Source organism: Letharia lupina (assembly GCF_014066315.1).
Source record: "Letharia lupina isolate WasteWater1 chromosome Unknown contig_3, whole genome shotgun sequence".
Taxonomy (NCBI): Eukaryota; Fungi; Ascomycota; class Lecanoromycetes; order Lecanorales; family Parmeliaceae; genus Letharia; species Letharia lupina.
This window is the reverse complement of record NW_023502972.1, coordinates 585,269-606,791: the sequence shown is the minus strand read 5'-3', so window position 1 is coordinate 606,791 and position 21,523 is coordinate 585,269. Positions and strand designations below refer to the sequence as shown.

Genomic DNA, 21,523 nt, shown 5'->3' with positions numbered 1-21,523 from the left:
TCACCTTCCCGGCCTCCACGGCTCATCTCGTGGCGTCTGCTCCAGCCATTTGTGCAAGGCCGAAGCTTCGCGTTGGCCGCTGTCAGAACTCGCCTCGCCGCTGCCGCCCCCGCTTCCTCCACGACCTTGGAGGACTGTTGTCGGACCTTGGCCGCTGCCTGCGGATGTCGATGTCAGGGAGCCGTGGGTGGCTTTGTCAGAGCTGTTGGGTTTTGGTGATGGTTTGTCAAGGGTCTCGGGCTTCTGGTTCGTGAGGGCGGGGGGGTTTGCCTTGGGGGATTTTGTTAATAAGGCGGGATCTCATTTCAGTACGCATTGAAGTGCGGACCTCGTTGGGGTGCTTGCTGCTGGCCATGATGGTACTTGCTGTATCAGAGTGCGGAGGGGTGGGTGGATCAAGGTAAGAACTTCTATGTATTTAGATTTCGAACTCAAGGCTCATAGTGCTCAAGATGCTCCTTTACTTTGCTCAAGAGGATCCCATGGTTCTTTAATTTATAGCCATGAGTAGGTTGCTGTGCCGTGAGAATCCGTCTGCAGGGATCTTTTGTAAAACCACGGTGGAAAATTCCAGGAAGGTCGTTCTCCGCAGAAGTTTCTAGGGAAAGTTGTTTCCATTGGCGGGGTGTACGGAGGTGACCATCTGCGAGGACAGCTGTGTGCAAGGAACTTTCGCGAGATCCTACCCACAATGGTAATAGTTATCTGTTAGGACCTTTTGGGAGACACACCCACTCCACTGGGACATCGTGCTGGGACAGATGCGTAGAAGCGTTTTGGTGCAACCTCCTCTCGAGTGACAGGATTTATGGAGAAGATATCTGCCAGGAACTTCTGTAAGAGCCTTTCCATTGGCGAAAGCCTGAGGCTGGCACAAGTGACGCATAGCGTAATCACATGCAGGGAACTTTTTTAATGTGCCGGGACGGATATGTGCGTAGAAGCGTTTTAGTGCAATATCCTCTCAAGCGGCAGGATTGACGGAGAAGATATCTGCCAGGAACTTCTGTAAGAGCCTTTCCATTGGTGAAAGCATGAGGCTAGCACAAGTGACGCATAGCGTAACCACATGCAGGGAACTTTTTCAGTGTGACGGGACGGACATGTGCGTAGAAGCGTTTTGGTGTAACATTCTCTCAAGCGGCAGGATTGACGGAGAAGATATCTGCCAGGAACTTCTGTAAGAGCCTTTCTATTGGTGAAAGCCTAAGGCCTGGCACAAGTGACGCATAGCGTAGCCATATGCAGGGAGCTTTTTCAATGAGACAGAGGTTGCCACACCTGACGGGTAGCCATCTGCAAGGAACTTTGGTAAACAGGGTTTCACGGGGCGGATGCGTGGGAAAGTTTGCAGCCGAGTCTCTCGACTTTTACATCCTAAGGCGGAGGATGAGATGTAGCCCAGAGAGCGGTCTGGTAAAGACGGCTTCAAACTAGCACATCGTGCGTCAGAGGCGTACTGACATGATCTTTGATCAAAGATATTCATTGGGCGACGCAAAGTGATTTCACCGGCGTCGTCGACATTTCCCCACTGGCTAAGGTCGAGAACGAAGACTAACGCACAGCCAATGGTGGGAGAAGGTGGAACCATAACACTCGCAGTCCACCGTGAGATAGGTATTGTCAGGGTGTAGATCTCTGCATGAAATGATATCAACCAGAATAATGCACAGCCGAGGGTAGGCGGAAGTCATCAGAACTCTAGCCTTTAATGGCGACATAGTGGCTCTTGGCATATGCATGGAACTTCTGTTTCAGGCGAGTCAACCGTTCTTGGCTAGCTCTGAAACTTATGCATGGGACTTTCGTTCCGCCAATCATGATCAAGCGAGAGCGCAGGACACAGCCTTGTCTTTTCATGAGCATAAAAAGCTCTTCTCCTCACCTCTTCCACAATCTCACTGTCGCAAAGAGCCAAAGTCCAGGCCGTAGCACCCTTCGTCAGTTTTCGCACTGCGGCCCTCAAAGTGTTTTCACGTTGACCCACCAAAGTCCACCGATCATCTTTCAACTTTATTCGTCCTCTCTATCCTCTCAGCCTATTGCTATGGCATCTAAGCCGTACTCCTCCAACGAGCTTGGGAGCCTCGTAGCAATGGCCGGCGCGAACCCTATCCACGCTAATTCACTGAGCTTCCCTGATCATCAGTCTGCCTCTTACCAATTCGCTCCAACCTTTCAGCCCGATCCATTGGCAACCACGTTACACTTCCCCAACGACGTCAGTGCCCCAATAACTGCACCTGTTACCGAACGAAGCGGCTGGGCCGCCAAACAGGTCTGGGCGAGACACCAAGCACTCATCAAACAACTTTACCTTTACGAAAAGAGACCGCTTGCAGAAGTCATGCGCCTTATGGAAAGCCAGCATGGCTTCAGAGCGACGTTAGTATTTCGTGCTGTACTATTTGTTTCGAGCATCGCTGACGTTCCGTAGGGTCAGGATGTACAAAACGCACATCAAGCAATGGGGACTGGACAAGAAGAACAAGGACTTTGAGATGAGAGCGGTTGTGCGCAAGAACAAGCAGCGAGCCGATCAGGGAAAGGGTTCTATCATCCGTATTCGAGGCCAACTTCGGGATTTCGCGGAAGTTGTTCGCTATTGGAATCGAAGAGGGATATCGATTGACGATATCATCGCTCGACGGACGGCATCTCCGACACCTGAGGCTGTGGAATGTTTCACTCCTGTACCCTCCCCTATCCTGACGCCGGAGGTGCTCGCAATACCAGAGCGCATGTTTCGTTGCATTCGGGATTATTTCGAAGGCTCCTTCGAGTCCGGGACATGGGTCAGAACAGAGCCTCTTTTTCACTGCGTCACCACCAAGGATAAAGAGAACGCAGATGGGTATCTGGAAGAACTGATCCGTCAATGCCAGTTAGCTTGTTTACTATTCTCAAGGAGTTTGTTTCAAGAGGCAGGACAGACTCTGATCGCTGCCACTGCAAAAATCAAGCAGATTCTCTCAGCAGAGCTTCCCAGGAGTCTCATTGAGTTGTTTAGACTGATTAATTATGTCCGCCGCCACAAGAGAGATGAGATGGCCTTGATTATACTTCGACAATTCTCTGCTCTAGGTAAAGTGCTGCTAGGCAGTGAGCATCCTCTCAGTCGTATCTGTGAGTGGCTTGACTCAACATCTCCGTCTGGGTTTGATGATACTGTTGTCAGATGCATGGAAAGTATTGTCGACCAATTCGAACGCTTTGTTGGTCCCATGCATTGGTCAACACTGTGCGCTCGTTTAAATTACATTGTGGTAGCGAGCCCAGAAGGGAATGCCGGCATTCAGATGCGGCAAAACTTGCTTGACGAGTGTGAAAAGACATTGCGGCCACACGACCCTCGGATCTTGCTGGTTCGTGGGTACATGGCGGAGAATTATTTCGATGAAGGTTACTTTGTCGAGGCCAGGACCTTGAGCCAAGAAAACATTGCCTGTTCTCAACATGTTCAACGAACGAACGAAAGGTTCCATCATGAGAACAATAATCTCTACAGGGTAGCACTGTGTCAACACGCTCTTGGCGAAGTGGACTTGGGAATAGCAACTCTTCACAAAGTGATTGACTTAGCTGTGTCGAGATTTGGCTCTCAGGACTGGATGTTACGACGTTTTCTTTTGTCTTTGGAAGACTGGTATCTCGAGCAGGGTCGTTGGAGCTTTGCTGCTCAAGCGCGAGACTGGAGGGAGAAGATACTGGAGTCGATAGATGTGGATTGAAACGGAAATCCATCCTGGCTCATTTTGATATTCTCAGTCAAGCCGTAATCTTATATTCCTAGCTCCGTTGACAGTCCCAGCATTCTGCGTGTCTCTACCAGTAAGGCGATTTTCCAGTCCGGAGAACCTATCCTCAACCTCAGCATGTGCCATTGAGAGAAAGAGCGAGCAGAGAGGTACAGCCTAGCCGGATGCGGCACGCTTTAACCGCATGCGCTTGCCGCGGCTGCATTCCGTCGCCGGACTTCCCTCAATCCACCGTCCGAGATCCTACTTACATCAAGAACCGCAGAACCAACTCCACAAGACCGAAGCAAGATCCGACGGACCTCCAGATCCCTAAAAAAAAAACTCGGCCGGAAATTCCAATCCATCCCCCCCCCCTCCAGAAATGCCCCCCCAAACCGAACCCGATCCCCAAATAGTACTCGCACTCACCCCCCACTTCCGATCCCCACCTCTGATCAAGAAAACTTGCAGCTTTCGACGAATCTACGCAACGCGGGAAAGGTGTGGGGCGAACGCAGTCGGCAGTATGCGGCCTGCAGACGGGTAGCCGAGGCGTATGTGGGGGCCCGGGATGCGGATCCGACGACGACGACGACGACGACGGGGGGGTTGGAGGAGGTGGTGGGGAGGATGGGAGGGCTTGCTGTGGGGGATGGGGATGGAGGGGGGAGGGGGGGATGAGGGGTTGCGGGAAGAGTGGTCCGAAGTGCTGGATGATTGTTTGAAATTGTATTAGGGGCCCATTCGATCGATTTTGAAACCCATTCTGACAGAGACGGAGACGTAAAGATGCATGCTTGGATATCTGGAGTATTATAAAGACCCGAAAATTCTGCAATTGTTGGATATCTTGCGCACTCAAGCAAACCAGATAACGCTTTGCCGACCCAGAGAACCCTTCCGTGGAAAGAAAACGTTTCTTCGTGAATGCCCCGAACGCCAGTATTGAGCAGGAAATGGAGAAGATGAATGTTGTTACAGATAAAAGCTGTCTCAACAGCACCCATCCCGGAACTCTTCCCCACGGTGCGTTTCCTCTAGGCCGCTCTGAAGCACTTTATTCAATCAGCGGCTTCCTCGTGGACCCAACCATTGTCATGCCTAGCGTATGCAATGCGTTGTAATCATTCACGCGGATTATTGTCGGCGCAGGGAGCATGGGATTATCCGGTCTGATGTTTCCGGCATCTTTTGCGGCTTGCTCGATGGCTTCCATTTCTTCCTTACAGGCGGTGTGGTCGAGCGGACAGACGACGATCGGTTGGCGGAGTAGAATGTCTTTTGCGGAGGTCATGTGTGCCTAGGGTATATTAGTACGAATATAAAGAGCAAATCTGGGAATCGTTAAATGGTAACGCACCTTCACAGTCAGGTAGTACTCGATCTTATAAAGACTGCCTGTTGTCGTAAAACCGCTGACCGAATACGTGGGGAAAGCCTGCTTCCCCCTCGGTATTACCCCGTCGTTGTCCCTGAGATCCTTCGCCGGGAAGACTAATCCAAGGTTCGTGAAATACCCAGCTTCCGGCATCTTCACACCCACTGTTTGGGTTTGCTTCGCTAGCGTTTTGACTTTTCGTTGCGGTTCGTCGCCTTCGTGGTTGTAAATGATTTCTTCGTCAATTCCAATCGTTATCTTGTTTATCGTTACTCTCTTCGCTTTGTTCAGCCAGTCGGGGTTTGGAGATAGTTTGATGTAGACGCTGACGGGATCCAGAGGACCGTATGACCATCGAGGGAGTGATATGCCTAACGTGACGAGGTGGTCTGTGATTCTTTCGGCGGACTCTGGCCTGTTGTACATGCCGAATGTGGAAAGGGTATCGTATCTCGATATTGGGACTGGGAAGGCGTATTTTCTTTGCTCTGTATGACCTTGCTGTACCATCACCACCATCTCGTAATATGTTTCTGCCGTCCTGCTGCCTAACTGCAAACTCGCTGGCGGTACCCTCCGCGCCGTCTCTTCTCCTCCTCTTCCAAATGGAATAAACAGCACAAAAGGTAGGTCCATCGAGTAAACGTTCTCTGACTCTTTCCCTGCTGGACATCGAAATAGCAGCATTTCCTTCCCAACTATGTCCACAAGCTCCTTCCTCGGCGCCGCTAGATGCTTCTTGGTCACCGAATCTGCGGAAGGATGTATGGTCTCCCGCCGTTGAAGGTATATTGTCACTAGCGATATGGCGACTGGAGCGGAGTATCCTTTGTCGGGCCGTATTTCAACCTTCCCTTCTACTCGAGGCTGTAAGTGGTACATATCAGCATAGTCCTCGACAGAGATATCGCCGCGCTGCTCCAGGGAAATCCATTTCCCCCATTTTCTTCTTCTTCACTTACCAGTGTAGCAGATATGCCGGGATATCCCACGAGGTATGCGCTGTTTGGCGGGCCACAGACGCGAACGAAGGCTGTCATCGCGGCTTAGATGTTGCCTTAGCCCGCCCATAGCATGCTGCGAGACTTCTCCGCAATAGTACCATCAATTGTTATGTCCGTCCTTGCTTCCGGATAGAAGGTATGCCCAGATGTTCCTCTTGCGACTCAAGCTGAAAGTTGCCGGCAGGGATGTTGATCTGCAAGACACATGGGAAAGACCAAATAAACGCAGAAGCAAGAGTGAAAAAAAGTAATCAAGATGGCGAGCAGGTCTTGGTATGTGTGCGAGTGGGGTATGACAGGTCTGAAGGTACTGAGATTGTTAGAGCCTTCTCATGCAAGAATCGAGTAACCGACCTGTAGATTGCGTTGTCGAGCGCCAAGCCAAGCCAAGCTAAGTAAGCTCAGGCAACTCCACCCCAGCTCCACCGGCGGCTAGGCCGCTTCTAGGCCGCATAGAATCCTGCAAGGCTGATGCTTTCTTCCATCTTTCGTCGAGCTCATATGAGCTCTTCACGCAGCATGATGGACTGAACAACGAGGCTGCTTGTCACCAGCCATGTCTGTGACACTCCATACTACCGTTGGTGACATCAAAATCGAGGTCTTCTGCGAATCCGTCCCCAAAACGGCAGAAGTAAGCATTCCACCGTGCCTCCTACATAAGCTCCTGTCATGCTGTCCCTGAGCAACTTACACATGTCACTAACGTCCGCTCAGAACTTTTTGGCCCTCTGTGCCTCTGGGTCTTACGACGCCTCTCCTTTCCACCGCTCCCTCCCATCCTTCATGGTTCAGACCGGCTCCCCCGCATCCGCCTCCGCAAAAGTCAGCACTTCAATCTGGGGCACGGATTTCGAAGATGAGATCCGCCCATCCTTGCGACATAATGCGCGTGGAATAGTGGCAATGGCGAACAAAGGGTCAAACACGAATGGCAGTCAGTTCTTCATCACGTATGGACCTGCGCCGCATCTAGATGGGAAGAATACAGTGTTTGGAAGGGTGATTGGTGATGAAGGGATGGTGACTTTGCAGAAGCTAGAAGCGAAGGAGGTGGATAAGAAGGGAAGGATGCAGGGCGATATAGTGAGGATTGAGAGGGTAACGATGCATGCGAATCCCATTGCTGGATGAACGGCATCAGATTTCTTTTTTCTCCGGACATCTAGCCCTGATGATAGGACTTCGTGAAACCCGAGCAGGTTGCGAAGCACACTTTCTCTTGCTATAACTGTTGCTGGCCCCCCACATGTTTGCGTATCAATACAAACATGGCGCCGGAAGTGATCATTGCGTGGGTCTGCATTCTCGGGCGGAGCGCCGCTACCACAGTCAGTTTCATACTTCCTCTGCTCCGAATTAGATTCTTAGGAAGAAAGCCATCGTCTCCTTATAAAAAGGTGAGTCTCTTCCAACACAACACAAGTCCACGTCGAGCTTTTTGCTCGCGTATTTCAAGGCCTTCTTCCTCAAACCCCGCTTCAAAGCACACTTTGCCGCATCATGATATGCCAGTGATGTCTCATAAACCAGTCCTTCTTGGTTGATCAAGTTGACAAGTTCCAGGATCGCAGACCGTTCATCGCAGTGACCGTATTCTGCTCTCGCAGCTGGCGGGTCATTTTGATAGTCTGCGATCTCGTGATCGAGATCTTGCATCTGTTGGCGGCGAACTTGGCTACGAATGCCAAAATCGGTGTCGGTTTGGCAAGCAGGGCAACGGCAAGTGAAGACGTACGGCTTGAGCTCGCGTTTCCGTTCCTGAAGCGTGCGAATCGCGGAGCAATAGCTAACAGTGATCTCTTCGCCCTTGGAAATGTCCTTCACAGCATGCACCGTTTCCCGTTCGATGCTGCTATTCCACGAGTAGTGGGCATTCGGTATGCAGGAGTGATTGATCCTAGCTGCGTCTAGGCAAATGCAAGTACCCGATCCCATCTCGAAGCAATTAGCTTCATATATGCTGAAACGGAGGCTGCAGTCAGGTCTTTCGGGGCAATGCAAACCCATGAATTTGAACTTTTCACTGGCTGGAAGGCTGTCGAACGCTTCGAAGATATCATTTGGTGCGTATGGATCGGACCAAGATACCACAGGTCTTTCGGTCAAAGAGAAAAAGGGTTTTTCTGCAAGTATACGTGTGCCTTTTCGAATGTCTTTGGCAGCGAACATCCCAAGCCCTTTGCCGGGTGACGCTTTGATGAGGTACAGAGTAGATCTTTCGATATTGGGACCGGCAGCTGGGGTGAGGTTTTTATCGGCCTTGACATTGCTTGACCTAGTAGTCTCGTACTGTCCGCTATGATGTTCAGCTTTTGTAGTTTCTGCTTGAGCAATAGCTTTGCGCTTTTCGAGCTCGCCGGCCTTCGAAATCATGGGACGTGTTTCCTGTGGAAGTCTCAGAATCATCGCTACAACGGCACTAATACACCGTACCTGTGCAAGAGCAAGGGCATTTCCACCGATCTGCCTTTTCGATGTGAGCAATTTTCTCGGAAGCTGTCGCTGTCCCGTCCGCACTCTCTTTTTCCCAGTGAGGCGAGCGTCGGAAACTGCGTCGGCGTCTTTGAGCTTGATGTCAGTTCCGCTCAAGCCATGCATTTTCTTCGGAAGCGTCAGTCACCCTCAACAACAGCATCGAAACGGTATACCCTTACGAGAATTGCTCCAGCTCTATGGAGCTTCCTCTTGGCCGCGGACGACTTGTCTTCCATGATGGGACGGTTGAACGAAGAGACCGACGGCATGGTGATCCGTCAAGGACATTTCCGGATGCGTTGGTTGGGAAGTGAGAGTTTGCGCACTTGTGGATTTGGTCATTGGATTCACTTTTCAGGGGCAGCTGCGAGCAGTTTGGGGAGCGGGGAAAAGCAAGGATTACATGGTTTTGTTTAGGGGTCAACATGTGAAGCAAATGCTCTTCCTGCTTCCACTGGTCTATCCTCTGCGATCTCAATCGTACATGTTTCTGCTTTTGCCCCGAAGTCTATGCCATACAAAACGCTGAACCGCCAGATCATAAAGAAGCCTATGCCAGTGCCAGGTATGTACATAGCGCCGCCATCTACTATCAACAAGCCCAGATCTATGTCCTGTTGTTTAGGGCCTCGCCGTCGCTCCACTATCTTCGACCCGGAGCGGACGAGGGGCTATGACCCATTGTTTTGAGCCTTAGCGTTGCTCATCCCAGAAGACTCAGCAGCCCCCTCTGGCTTAGGACTTGTCTTGCCGAATGTTTCTCTGACATATTCGCCCTTTTCGTTCAGCCTCGTTTTCATATCTGCTATTCCGAGTTCCTCCTCTTCCTCTTCCGTACGCTCATATTCCTGGGTTCGGACCTTTGGATCGTTCCCAGAATCATCCAGATCCAAAAGCTGACAATAGCTATTGCCTAATGGATCCTCCATTAATATGGTGTACTGAATCTCCCCCTTGACTGCTTTGTCTAGCTGGGCGAAGAATGTACCCCATTCCTTCTTCGTGTCGGAAGGCATCGAATCTGTAGATACCTCGTCCTCACCAACGTCAAAGATAGAGCCTTTGAGGTCGTCACGGATTTGTGTCACAAGACCTTCAACAGTCGTGAATCTTCCACCCATGGTCCCCGGCGTGACTTCAACTCTGCACTCAGGAATCTTGAGTAGGCATGTCTCCGACTTGAGGATATCTCGTCCAAGGTCTTTTGCGTCTTTGACGTGAAGCCAGATTCTCTTCCCACTCTCAGGGACTTCGCCTCCAGTCTTGACATCGTTCGTTTTGTACCCGCACACATCGCAATGGGTTGTTGAGACGATGACTTGTTTGAAGTGTGGGATATGCACCATCTGGACCAGCATATGCGCAGGCTTGGCGCAACCGGGACAGAAGACGGGCAAGTCGTATGTTTGGCCTTCGAGTATATCCACATCCTCCATACCGCCACCATCCTCGGGCTGGAGCTGAGGCACCATCTCTGCTGAGCCAACGCCTTGCTCTTCCGAGGTCTCGCCCAGGCCCAAAGCCTCGTTTTGCTCTGGTGTCCGTGGATACCGTGAGTGCGTATATTTGCCTTTCGTCTTGGAGTCGGTGGGCGAGGGCTCGATCCAAGAGTTACCAGCGGGATCGTCAAGAGAAATCGTGAACGGAAACTTGCCGCCTATCAACATCTTGATGAGTGACTGAACAACGCCGTCGATCTTTTTATACAGCTTCGGATCTTCCTTCCTCCTCAGCTTTTGATCGCCCTCGAGGTCTTTCAGAACTTCGCTGAGTATTCCCTCAACGTTGGTCAGACGCCCTCGTCCAGCCGGCACTTCGATCAACAAGTCTTCGATCCGTAGGATGGCTGTATCACTCTTGACGAGTTGACGCTCCAGGTCATCTAGACTGCTGAGCTTGAACGCATATTTTGAACCTTGCTCTTGAATTTCTCCTGCGGGTTGAATCTCGTTGTTCTTAAGATGGCAATGCTCGCAGTAGAAGGACATGAGTATGATCTCGCGGAAGAATGGGATTCTTGTGAGTAGTAGTCGTGTCATGCCCTGTCACGGACGTCAATCAGCTTTACTCGCAGATGGAAGCCAGGTAATAACTCACGTTCTCATGGCAATTCATGCAGAGACTTTCGATCTCGTCCACAACTTTGACTCGATCGTCTTCAGCAGGATCCTCGTCATCGCCCAAGTTGAGTCCGAGAACTTGCTTGCCGATCGCAGCGAAGAGGTCGTTGTCGTCATTCTTAGCTCGCTCGGTGTTGAGGTACTCGTTGGTTGCACGGTCTGCCATGTTCTGTGTTTGAGAGGAGAGGATGTGGTGGTATAATGTTCACGTTCGGGGGTTACTTGGATCTGAAGAGCTGCCAGCAACCTAAGAGCTGATTTACAAGGAGCTTTCTGCAACACCAATGAGCGCGCCTCTCAGTCGAAGTGAAAAATGAAATGGCAACGCCACGCCTCGTATGAACTGCTTGAAAGTGTCAAACTCTGTGGGCTGGGAAATTGACGTACGAATACTCGACGCTATGACACAGTAGAAATCTAAACGATGTCGGGTTGTGTAACTTGGCCGCGATGTAACAAGTTGCGTCTCACGCTGCGAGAAGGACGAAAAAGTAAAGACTGAGACGCTCAAAAAGGTAGGTAGATACACTCGTCGTTGGTATATCTCGCGGCGCATGAAGGGGGCTCGATTATTGAGGCGGGCCAATGAACTTCTTTATCAACACAACTTTTTTTGGAGGGGCAATGACGAATGATCGCCAGCTTGTCGGGAACCATATTAGCGGCCGAATGCTTAACTCTACGAGTATGTCTTGGCGCGATGGGCGCTCGCTGCTAGCCGGGAAGCCGCCTTGCTTAATCCTTGGTCGCAGGTTTCCATATTGTCTTACTGGTTTGACATTATACTGCTGAAAATACTCTGTATGGAGCTCTTTTCCCCAAGGACGGAGGCTGCCCATTGACTACTTTACTTACCTTCCATTATCAGTTGAAAACTCTGTACCACTAACTCTGGAAATGATGTTAAAACCAGCATATGAAGTCCAAACGCTCAAATTGGCAAATCGAAGCAGCAGATGCGCGGGCCATTGTATTTCTTGCTCGCTCCTAAGATTAAAGCTCTGTTATGATTCTCAGCGGCTTCACTCCTTACAAGAAAAAATTCTTTCTCACTTGCGGCGTTTTCTTTACATTATACAGCATTCAAAAGTCAGGTGCTGCTACATAGCCTGGGCCCAATCCTTGCCCCGATCATGAAACTGATGCAGCGAAAATAAATAGCCGGTTTCATACCGATTTCCGCGGGGTTTTGTGCCACAGGGACTATCATTGTTTGATGAGTATGGCCACTACCTTTTAGGAGATCATAGAGACGGCCCTGGCAAACCCCATACAATTGTCTTCGCAGCGAGATGGATTGATCTCAGGACCAGATTTCCGCCTAAAAGCGCTGATTGTAGATACCTGCAGTGGCAGGGGGCCAAAGGGGCTGTATGGGGTAAGAATACTTGGTCCGCCCTGTCGAATGGAGTGCTTTTTCCCACTTCCAGGTGGTGGTATCCCATTGTCTATGGCGTCAACGGAACGGATTAACTGAATCCGAGAATGGGAATTATGCGATAAGAGACCGAGGTAAAAATGTAGTTTTCTCCGCGTTTTAACTACGCGACTTTATCTTTATAATAACCTATATATTAAATTAATATAATTAAAATATACCATACTAATAAGAAAGAATAAATAAATAAAAAATTAGAAAAGAGAAAGATAATAAAGAAAGGAGAAATTTAAATAATATGTTACGAGCGTACCCTTGACACACCACTCAGCCCTATGGCTAGGGCCTGGAGGCATCCTCACCATACATCCCCACCACATAGTTCGATAGCCTTATTACCTCGTCTACCTCACCCATACTAATATCGCACCTAGCGATTCGATAAATATAATATTCTTTTTAGAGTATATCTTTATTATTAGAGTATTAGCTAATAAAAATTAAGTATTATATAACTATTAATATCTCTAAGCGATATAAAAATACTTTATATATAATATTTAGTTTTATATAAATTATTACTATCTAGAATATACTTTATAAAAAACTAATTAAACCTCATAGAGTATTTTAGATTCTATTTAAAAGTTTATCGATATTCTAAACTAAAAATCTTTATCGCATTATAATCTATATAGAAATCTTTTATTTTTCTACTATTTATAATTATTAAAGAATTAATAAAATTACTTCGATAGCTTTATTAATTATTAGAAATATAACTCGAAATTACTATATTCTTCTTCGAAAATTTATTTATTACTTAGACTCTATTAAAGAGAATTTTAGAATTATTAGAATAGATAGATATAAATAATCTATATAATATAAAAAGCTTTAATTATTTATAAGTAAGATATAAAGTAATTAGAAGAAGCTTTATATTTTAAATTTTTATATTATAATTAATAAATATATAGTTAAGAAGATAAGATATATATATTATTTTATAATAGCTTTAGATAAGCTAATTAAGAAGAAATATAAGCTTTTCGCAATTAGCGATAAGAGCTATATCTATAATTATATCTAATATTCTCTATATAGAGTTTTAAGAATAGATTAAAAGTTAAGAATCTTAAAGATATATTAGTAATAATATTTAAATTAATTATTAATATACTATCTTATAACTCTATTCTTTTTATAAATAATTATTTTATTAAATTTAAACTAGCTATAACTCTAAAAATAGAAAATTATAATATATAAAATTAAAAGCTAAATCGATTAATCTTTTAAAATTACTTATAAAAAAAATAAATCTTTATAAAGAATATTTTATACGAAGTTCTCGCATAGTAATTTAGAATAATATGTTAATAATAATTTAATAAGATAAAACTTATTTTAGTCTTAATTATTATATATAATAAAAAGAGATTAAAACCATTTTTAAAAAGAAAAATATTTTAATAAGACTAGTATAAATAATTAATAGTTTTATTTATTTTTAAAAAGAATAATAGAATATATAGAGAAGAAGTTTTAAGTTTTTAAGCTTTTCATTATTATAATAAGTATATAAAAAGATTAACGATTTAATACTCTAGTAATTATATATCTTCTTAGCGAACTTATAATCGAAATTAGATATCCTACTTTATTAATATTTAAATAAAAATCTTTAAAATCTTTAAGCTCTATAAATTAATAGAAATATTTTATTAAAAGTATTAGAAGTTTCTCGAATTAATAGTAATAGAATTAATTAAAAAGATAAAGAAGATATTCGATTTTGGCCGTCTCTATCTTAATTACTATCTATTAAAACTACTATAAGATAATTATAATTAATAAGATTTAAATACTATTTAATAGTATCTTATATATTATTTCGATATTTAGAAGAGATATTTTAGTAAAGAAATTAGTAATAATAGTAAGAGAGTATTAAAGATTAGAGGAATATACTATATATAAAGTCTCTTTATATTATAAAGGAAATTATAAGAACGATTCTATGATAGAAAGAATAAATAGAGTTTATAGAATGGATCTAGACCATTAAGTGTAGATTATATAGTAGTTATGGAGTAGTAGTATTGATAATAGTGGTAGAAATCGCATTTGTTGCCCCGGGCGGTTATCGTATGCCGGTGAGGATGAAAGCGTTTTGAATCTCGCCAATTTCACAGCTCGACAGAATGGCGTTTTTCTTTTCTTTGATGGTGTACGCGCCTTGCTTTGCTGTAGACTCTCGCGATAAAGATCGAGTGCCGACTTGGGGATGCGTGATCGTTGATGCAAGTTGACCATCTCTGGCAAAAGCTCAGCCTTGTATGAAGTCTAGGAGACATCCACGCAGTATTCAGATTCGGTACCCAAGGCTTGAATCATGCATAGCTTGGAAGTCTCGTTCCAGAGCTGATTCAATCATGGTGCTCTGGCAATCAGCCCGAGCTAGGTGGTATTGGGCACGCTAGAAATTGCATATAGGACCTGACCTAGTACAAGGGTTAGAAGAAGTGGAGGCTAACCTAGATGGATCTCTGTATGCTGATGCTTGTACAAGGTATCTTGCGTACGCTAACAAGCTGCAAGGCGCGAATGACGGCAGTGAGCTCAGCCCTCTGATTTGTAGGGGTGCCGTTCGAAGCGAGGGCGCCGTACGTGTCCCATCCGTTGGCAAGAGTGGGGAAATGAATGCCGTATCCGCCTCGAACGAGCTTGGCCTCATGGTTTTAAGCGGCTTTTCCGTTGGACAAACAGCAGCCGTCAGTGAAGATAAGCAGCTCACTGATCTAGACGAGGGGAGGTGGTGGAAGCTGAATCATCCATCCTTTCTTATGGAACTGTGCCCGAATGAAGTACTCCCATAGAAAATCGAGGCTCAGGATTGCCACGAACTGTGTTTCATATTCTTGGCGGCAGAAGATATGGTTGCAGATCAGGAATCCTGGCGAGAAGAAGTAGCCTTGATGCATGAAGGGGACGCGGCTTAGGCCATCGACCTTGAACTGAGGTGCTGTTTGGTCGTTCAGCCAGGATTGCCCTTGCATCATGCCGAAGGTGCTTGTGAATGCGCAGCGTGATATTCCATTATCCGCCAGTGTGGAAAGTACACATTTGGTCCTATCGAAAACCTTCCCGCGCACTTTGGCGTCGTAGAAGGACTTCAGTAGCAGGTTCTTATTCGTGCAATCGGATACAATCGCTTTGAACTGTGTTGGAGCACCTGCCTCTGATTTGGGGAGAGACACCTGGATGCCGGATTGCATGTGCAAAGCGGAGATTCCTGGAGGCAGATGGAAGGCGCTCAGTATGACTCGGAGTAGCTCGAACTGCGTAGGCGCGACTTCTGTAAGGCTCATGGTCTTGGTGAGTGCTGGTGCGTGTTGGCGGTATGCTGGGAGTGGCTGGAAGAATGGTGAGCAAGACCTTGTCACTTGTAGTAGGCAGCAGTCATGAGTGGACCAATTTGAAGCAAATTAGAAGCAAGCATCCGTGGCGCTAGACTCAACGAATTGGGTGATAAATGGTCGTAAATGCCAAGCCTGTCTGAGGTAACCTTTTTTCAAAGCGAGGACCGGCATGATGAATTTTCTCAAAGACGTTCCTTGAAATGAGATGTTCAGTTGCAGTTAGTGAAATATGTACTATTATGAATTGCAAATTAAATAAGAATACTTGACAAAGCTGACCCAGCTCCGCCTCCGACTTTTTATTAGCGCCATTTATAGAAAATTATAGAGAATATACTTACTACTCTTATAATAGCCACTGTTATCTATTATCTTAATTAAATATTCGCGATATTAAAGCTAGTAGATATATACGCTTTTTTTAATATTTTATCTCTAATTTAGATATATAATAGCTATATCGCTAGTCTTTACTTTGAATATAATATTATTATTTAGAAAGAATCTCTCTATACGCTAGCGTATTTAACTCTTACTTAAATTTTATTAACGATCTAAAGTCGTAGCTGAGGATATTTATTCTAATATATCGATAGCGTATTAATAGAAGCGAAATCTTACTATCTATAATAATATTATAATCTTTTATAATAGATATATTTATATATAAGAGCGATATTATAGCCTCTTATCTACTACTTTAGACGCTTTTCTTAATTATTAGTATTAAAAGCTATAACTATATTAAGATAAATTAACGCGATTCTTAAAAGAGAAGTAAGATATTAAGATTTATAAGTTTATTATCTATAGAGCTCTAAAATAGATTAGAGTTATATATAAGAAGAATTAAAGAATTAATTCTTAAAGTAATATACTTTATATTATATAGTAAATATTTATAAATTAGATTAAAACGAAGTAGTTAATCTTTATTAATAAGTTATTATTTAAGCTATAAACGATATAGCGGTTTATAGTCTATACTTCTATTAATAATCTTATTTAATATTATAATAATATAAGATAAGATAATACTTTTAATATTCTATCTATATATATTACTATTAATTATCTACTCTATATTAAAATTAAGAAAAGCTATTATAATAAGAAAGATATTCTTAACTAGTTAATTAATTAATTACTTTCTCTTTATAACGAGTATCTTAAAAAGTATAATATTATTATTCTAGATAATATTAATATTTATATCGATTCTTATATTATTAAGACTATATAGATTAAAGATTATCTTATTAAATATTTTTCTTTATACTTATCTAACTATAATTCTATTAAATTAATATTTAGCGTTTTTAAGATATAGATATAACGTTATTTTAAGATCTTTCGATATATCTTTTAAAACGACTTTAAAGAATTTCTAAAGTATATAATCGATATTAATAACTATAATAGATTTACGATAAAGTATTTTAAGTATAATACTATAGACTATATATTTAACGATGAAATTAAAATATTTAAATAAGATTTAAAATATTTATCACGGTTCCAATAATCTTACGACCTTACTTACTTGTGTTATAACCCAATTAAGCTTAGCGTACCAAGGCCTTTCGGCCTTTCTATCTTACTATAAAGCTCACACTTATAATAATTCTATATAGATAGTATTCTCTTTATACTATAATATAGAGTTATCACATATATCATTAAGTTCTTAATATAATACTATCTATCTTTCTTCTAGAGCGGTAGCGATCTACTTACTAGTTATACTAAATATATAGCTAAGAAGAGAGTATATTACTAAGGAGTTAGTAGCTATAACTAAAAAGAAGCTTACTACTTAAAAGATTATTTAAAAGAAAATCTTTTACTTATATAAAGGCTAATCTGGCTAGATTAAATAAAAATCTAAAGAAAATAAATATCTTTAATATACTAAAAGGAATAAACTCTAGACTAAATCTTCTTCGTATTTCTACTAGCTTAATACTAATAAACTCATTAACCTTAAATCTAGATAACATACAAAGTTAAATCGTTATAGGTAAGTTATAGATATATCACCATCTAGAAGAACTCGAGAACTTCGATAAAAAGGTCTTAAATATTACTATATTATCCGCACGACGTAAAAGAAAGCGTCTTATCTCTAGAAGATATATTATTAAATTTAGTTCAGATCATATCGAAGTATAACTTACGAATATTACCGAAGAAAAGTTTATTATAATCTTTATATTTATCGCTAATTTATAGAATTTTATAGAAAGCGCTATTAATACTTCTAATACTTAATATAATAAATTAAAAACTCTAATAGAGAGCTTTCGAACTACTAGCCGTAATATTAAGGTATTTTAATAATAAAATAAATAACTCGACTAGAATATCGCTTATACTAAGATAAAGATATTAATAATTACTATTTAGCTAAATAATAGTAATAGCCAATTATCTTATAAGCGAGAAACTAATAATAGATTTCGAGGTTTACGTAATAGATATCGTATTAATACTACGAAATTTATTAAAGAAAATAAGAAACTTAAGTAAGACTTAAAGTGTAAAGAATAATAGCTAAAGAAGTAATAACCTCATATATTAGCTAATTTAAAAAACTTCGATAAGAAAGATATAAAGATTATATCTATATCTTATTAGCCGAGTATTCCCTTTAATAGCATCTATCAAAATTTACGCTATACTTCTATCACGAATCGCGTAGAGAGTATAGAATTAAATAAACGATACCCCGACATCTCGAATTTCTATAATATTAATAATCGAATTAAGTAAAATAGCTAGCGTTAATATCTTAAAGCGAAATTTAAATAAAGCGCTATAATCTTTTTTACTAAACTTAAGAAAATCGATTATATACGAGATTATTATAAGTCTATTACTTATAATATTATTAAAACGAGAGTAAACGAAGATATCTTAGATCTATATCAAACTGCCTAAAAAATAATTAACGAACTAGATAATATATTCGAAATATACGATAAGATTATCAAATCGAATATTAAGATATTTAATTCTAAATTTAATATAAGAGTAATAGATAAGAAGAAATCGTTTAAGAACTTCTACGTATAATTCTCTATAGCTATCGCTCTCTTAAGATTTATTAATATTTATAAGATATTTAATCTAAAACGATTAATCTCTATACGCCTAAGATATCGAATTTCAAAATAGCCTTTTAATACTTTTCGGGAATTAATTATTTTTCTACGAGTACTAGATATAGATCTTCGAGCTATTAATAATGCGTTAGATTTAAAGAGTAAGAAAGAGACTAATAAAACTAGTAAGAACTCTACCCCCTCGAATAATCAACATAATACTTCCTCCACTAAAAGAAATAATAATATTATTATCGAAAATTCCCGTATATGAGAATATAAGTATCTTAAGCCATTAATAAATAGAATCCGAAAAGAAGATAGATATTTTAAGTGTCTAAAAACTAGATATCGTTCTAGCGATAATAATACCCTATATAAGAATATAAACTTATTAATAAAAGAATAAGTTGATATAATTCTAAAAGCCGTCGACGTTAAAAAAAACGTTCTTATCGAATTACTACAAGAATTGGAAAACTAAACATCTCTAGTTAAGTCGCCGCTAGGGATTTAAAAGCCTTATATATAAAGATTAAAGAGTTAGAAATAGAAAGAATACTCGCTTCCGTCTCTCTGTTCGCGTATGCTATTACTACTAAAGCCTCTTTATAGAATAAACGTTAATTAGACTTTCGTAGAAAAATTATTATATTAATAGAATAGATTAAGACTAACTATCTTTTAGATATCGAAGCTTTAATACTAAGCTTTATAAATACATCTTTTATTAAAGTAAATAAGCTATCTAAGATAGTATTAATATAACTTTATAAATTATAATTAGCCGATAATAAATCTACCTTCGCACTCGATATTATATATATAGTTTTAATAAAACTCGCCTTAGAAGACTATATAGAAGAACTTTAATACTTAATTACCTTATTAAAACGATTTAATATTATTCTAGAAATACTATAGCTAGAATAGTATAACCCTTATATATTCTTTAAATTCAGAATTATTATACTTAATTTAGATTATTATATATTCAACTATTTATTATATAGTAAACTCGTTATTATTTAGAGTAATAATAAGTCTTTAAGAAAGAACTTAAATTATATAATAAAGACTATATTTAAAAAAAAGAATATAGTAGAGATCTCTATCTATATCTTTATTAAGATAATTAAAAAATTAGAGAACTAAGTTATTATTATATAGCTCTAAGACTTTAAATAACTTTTTAATTCTATTAATAAGAAAGCAAAGTTTACTACTAATATCGCCGCTATTATAGCGGAAGATTACGAGAAATTCTTTTATAAGCTAAGAAAGAAATTATTAATTACGAAATAGCTACGGGAATAAGTTCTTATAATATATTATAAATAACTAGACGTTTAGAATCCCATTAAAGCTAATAAATTTCCCCCTCATCGCTTTATTAACTATAAAATAAATCTTAAAAAAGAAGCTATTCTATTATCGAAAAGGGCTTATAGACTCTCTAGAGACTAGATATTAGTTATAAAGAAATATATTAATAAGATACTAGAAAAAGGCTATATTAGACCGAGCACTTCTCTTTATATAGTATTTATTCTAATCGTAAAGAAACTCGATAGAGGATTTAGACTATATGTGAATTATAAAGCTCTTAATATACTTACTATCTCTAATTAAAACGCTTTTCTATTAATTAAAGAGACCCTCGCTAAATTATACGCGGTGAGAATATATAGTAAATTCGATATTATAGCCGCTTTTAACGAAATTAGAGTAAAAAAGAATTATAAAGAAAAAATCGTATTTCTTACTCGATATAGCCTATTCGAATATATAATAATATCTTTCGAGTTATATAATACCCCTATCACTTTCCAGATATTTATTAATAACACCTTACGCGAGTACCTAGATGTATTCTATACTATCTATTTAGACGATATTCTTATCTATAATAATATCGAAGATAAGTATATTTAGTATATAGAAAAGGTGTTAAAAAAATTTCGATAAGCTAGCCTCTATCTTAATATTAATAAATATGACTTTTATATTATTAGAGTTAAATATCTAGAACTAATTATTACTACGAAAGAAGTAGAAATAAATATAAAGAAAATTAAGACTATTACTTAATAGAAAGAAACTTAGATATATTAAAGATATATAAGTATTCTTAGAATTCGCTAATTTCTATCGAAAGTTTATTACGAAGTACTCTAAAATCGTTATATTTCTAATAAATCTTATTTATACTTAATAGAAGAAAGACTTTATCTATTTATGAACTTAAGGGTATTTTAAATAACTCGCTTTCGAAATGCTTAAGAAAGCTTTTACTACTATCTTTATATTTACTTATTTTAACCCAAATAAAAAGACTTAGCTAGAAACGAACGCGTCTAATTTTATAGTTATTATTATTCTATTATAAGAAGATAAAGACGAAGTACTTAGATCTATAGTATTTCTCTCTAAAAAAGATATCTTCTATAGAGTATAACTATAATATCTATAATAAGAAACTCATAGCTATAATATAAGCCTTCGAGGAATAATATTCTAAGCTCGCTAATATTCTTATCGAGGATCTTATTAAAATTATTTCAGATTATAAAAACTTATAGTACTTTATATCGTCTAAATAACTTAACTCCCGCTAAGCAAGATAGACGAAGTTTCTATTCGAATTTAACTTCCGCATTATTTATTATCTAAGAAAATAAAGTACTAAATTTAATAGTCTCATCTAACGAGTAGAAGACTTATCTAAAAATGAGAACGACGATTATATCTATTATCGATATCGTATAATTCTTAAAGATAATAATCTTAACGAAGATATTAAGAACGTCATATATCTAGCTATTATACTTCTAAACAATATAAAAGAAAGTATTATCTCTCTAGCTATAATATTATATAAATTTAGCAAATA

The 21,523-nt window shown here is 40.4% G+C and overlaps 7 protein-coding genes across 7 annotated transcripts; 2 read left to right on the top strand and 5 right to left on the bottom strand.

Moving 5' to 3' along the window:
* Nucleotides 1-355, bottom strand: HO133_007085 (uncharacterized protein; the record flags this gene model as incomplete). Its single annotated transcript, XM_037297979.1, has 2 exons — nucleotides 1-270; nucleotides 329-355. The coding sequence occupies 2 exons, from the start codon at nucleotides 353-355 to the stop codon at nucleotides 1-3; spliced, it is 297 nt and encodes a 98-aa protein (XP_037156614.1).
* Nucleotides 356-2,050: 1,695 nt separating this feature from the next.
* Nucleotides 2,051-3,734, top strand: HO133_007084 (uncharacterized protein; the record flags this gene model as incomplete). The annotated part of the gene is made up of 2 exons (XM_037297978.1): nucleotides 2,051-2,388; nucleotides 2,441-3,734. The coding sequence occupies 2 exons, from the start codon at nucleotides 2,051-2,053 to the stop codon at nucleotides 3,732-3,734; spliced, it is 1,632 nt and encodes a 543-aa protein (XP_037156613.1).
* Nucleotides 3,735-4,800: 1,066 nt separating this feature from the next.
* Nucleotides 4,801-6,161, bottom strand: HO133_007083 (uncharacterized protein; the record flags this gene model as incomplete). The annotated part of the gene is made up of 3 exons (XM_037297977.1): nucleotides 4,801-5,043; nucleotides 5,104-5,988; nucleotides 6,084-6,161. 3 exons carry the CDS (start codon nucleotides 6,159-6,161, stop codon nucleotides 4,801-4,803), a joined length of 1,206 nt encoding a protein of 401 aa, XP_037156612.1.
* Nucleotides 6,162-6,681: 520 nt separating this feature from the next.
* HO133_007082 (uncharacterized protein) lies at nucleotides 6,682-7,259 on the top strand (the record flags this gene model as incomplete). Its single annotated transcript, XM_037297976.1, has 2 exons — nucleotides 6,682-6,759; nucleotides 6,843-7,259. The coding sequence occupies 2 exons, from the start codon at nucleotides 6,682-6,684 to the stop codon at nucleotides 7,257-7,259; spliced, it is 495 nt and encodes a 164-aa protein (XP_037156611.1).
* A 225-nt stretch (nucleotides 7,260-7,484) lies between these two features.
* On the bottom strand, nucleotides 7,485-8,839 carry HO133_007081 (uncharacterized protein; the record flags this gene model as incomplete). The annotated part of the gene is made up of 3 exons (XM_037297975.1): nucleotides 7,485-8,513; nucleotides 8,562-8,729; nucleotides 8,783-8,839. The coding sequence occupies 3 exons, from the start codon at nucleotides 8,837-8,839 to the stop codon at nucleotides 7,485-7,487; spliced, it is 1,254 nt and encodes a 417-aa protein (XP_037156610.1).
* Nucleotides 8,840-9,274: 435 nt separating this feature from the next.
* HO133_007080 (uncharacterized protein) lies at nucleotides 9,275-10,889 on the bottom strand (the record flags this gene model as incomplete). Its single annotated transcript, XM_037297974.1, has 2 exons — nucleotides 9,275-10,645; nucleotides 10,701-10,889. 2 exons carry the CDS (start codon nucleotides 10,887-10,889, stop codon nucleotides 9,275-9,277), a joined length of 1,560 nt encoding a protein of 519 aa, XP_037156609.1.
* Nucleotides 10,890-14,905: 4,016 nt separating this feature from the next.
* Nucleotides 14,906-15,475, bottom strand: HO133_007079 (uncharacterized protein; the record flags this gene model as incomplete). The annotated part of the gene is made up of 1 exon (XM_037297973.1): nucleotides 14,906-15,475. The coding sequence occupies one exon, from the start codon at nucleotides 15,473-15,475 to the stop codon at nucleotides 14,906-14,908; it is 570 nt and encodes a 189-aa protein (XP_037156608.1).
* Between the last annotated feature and the right edge of the window lie 6,048 nt (nucleotides 15,476-21,523).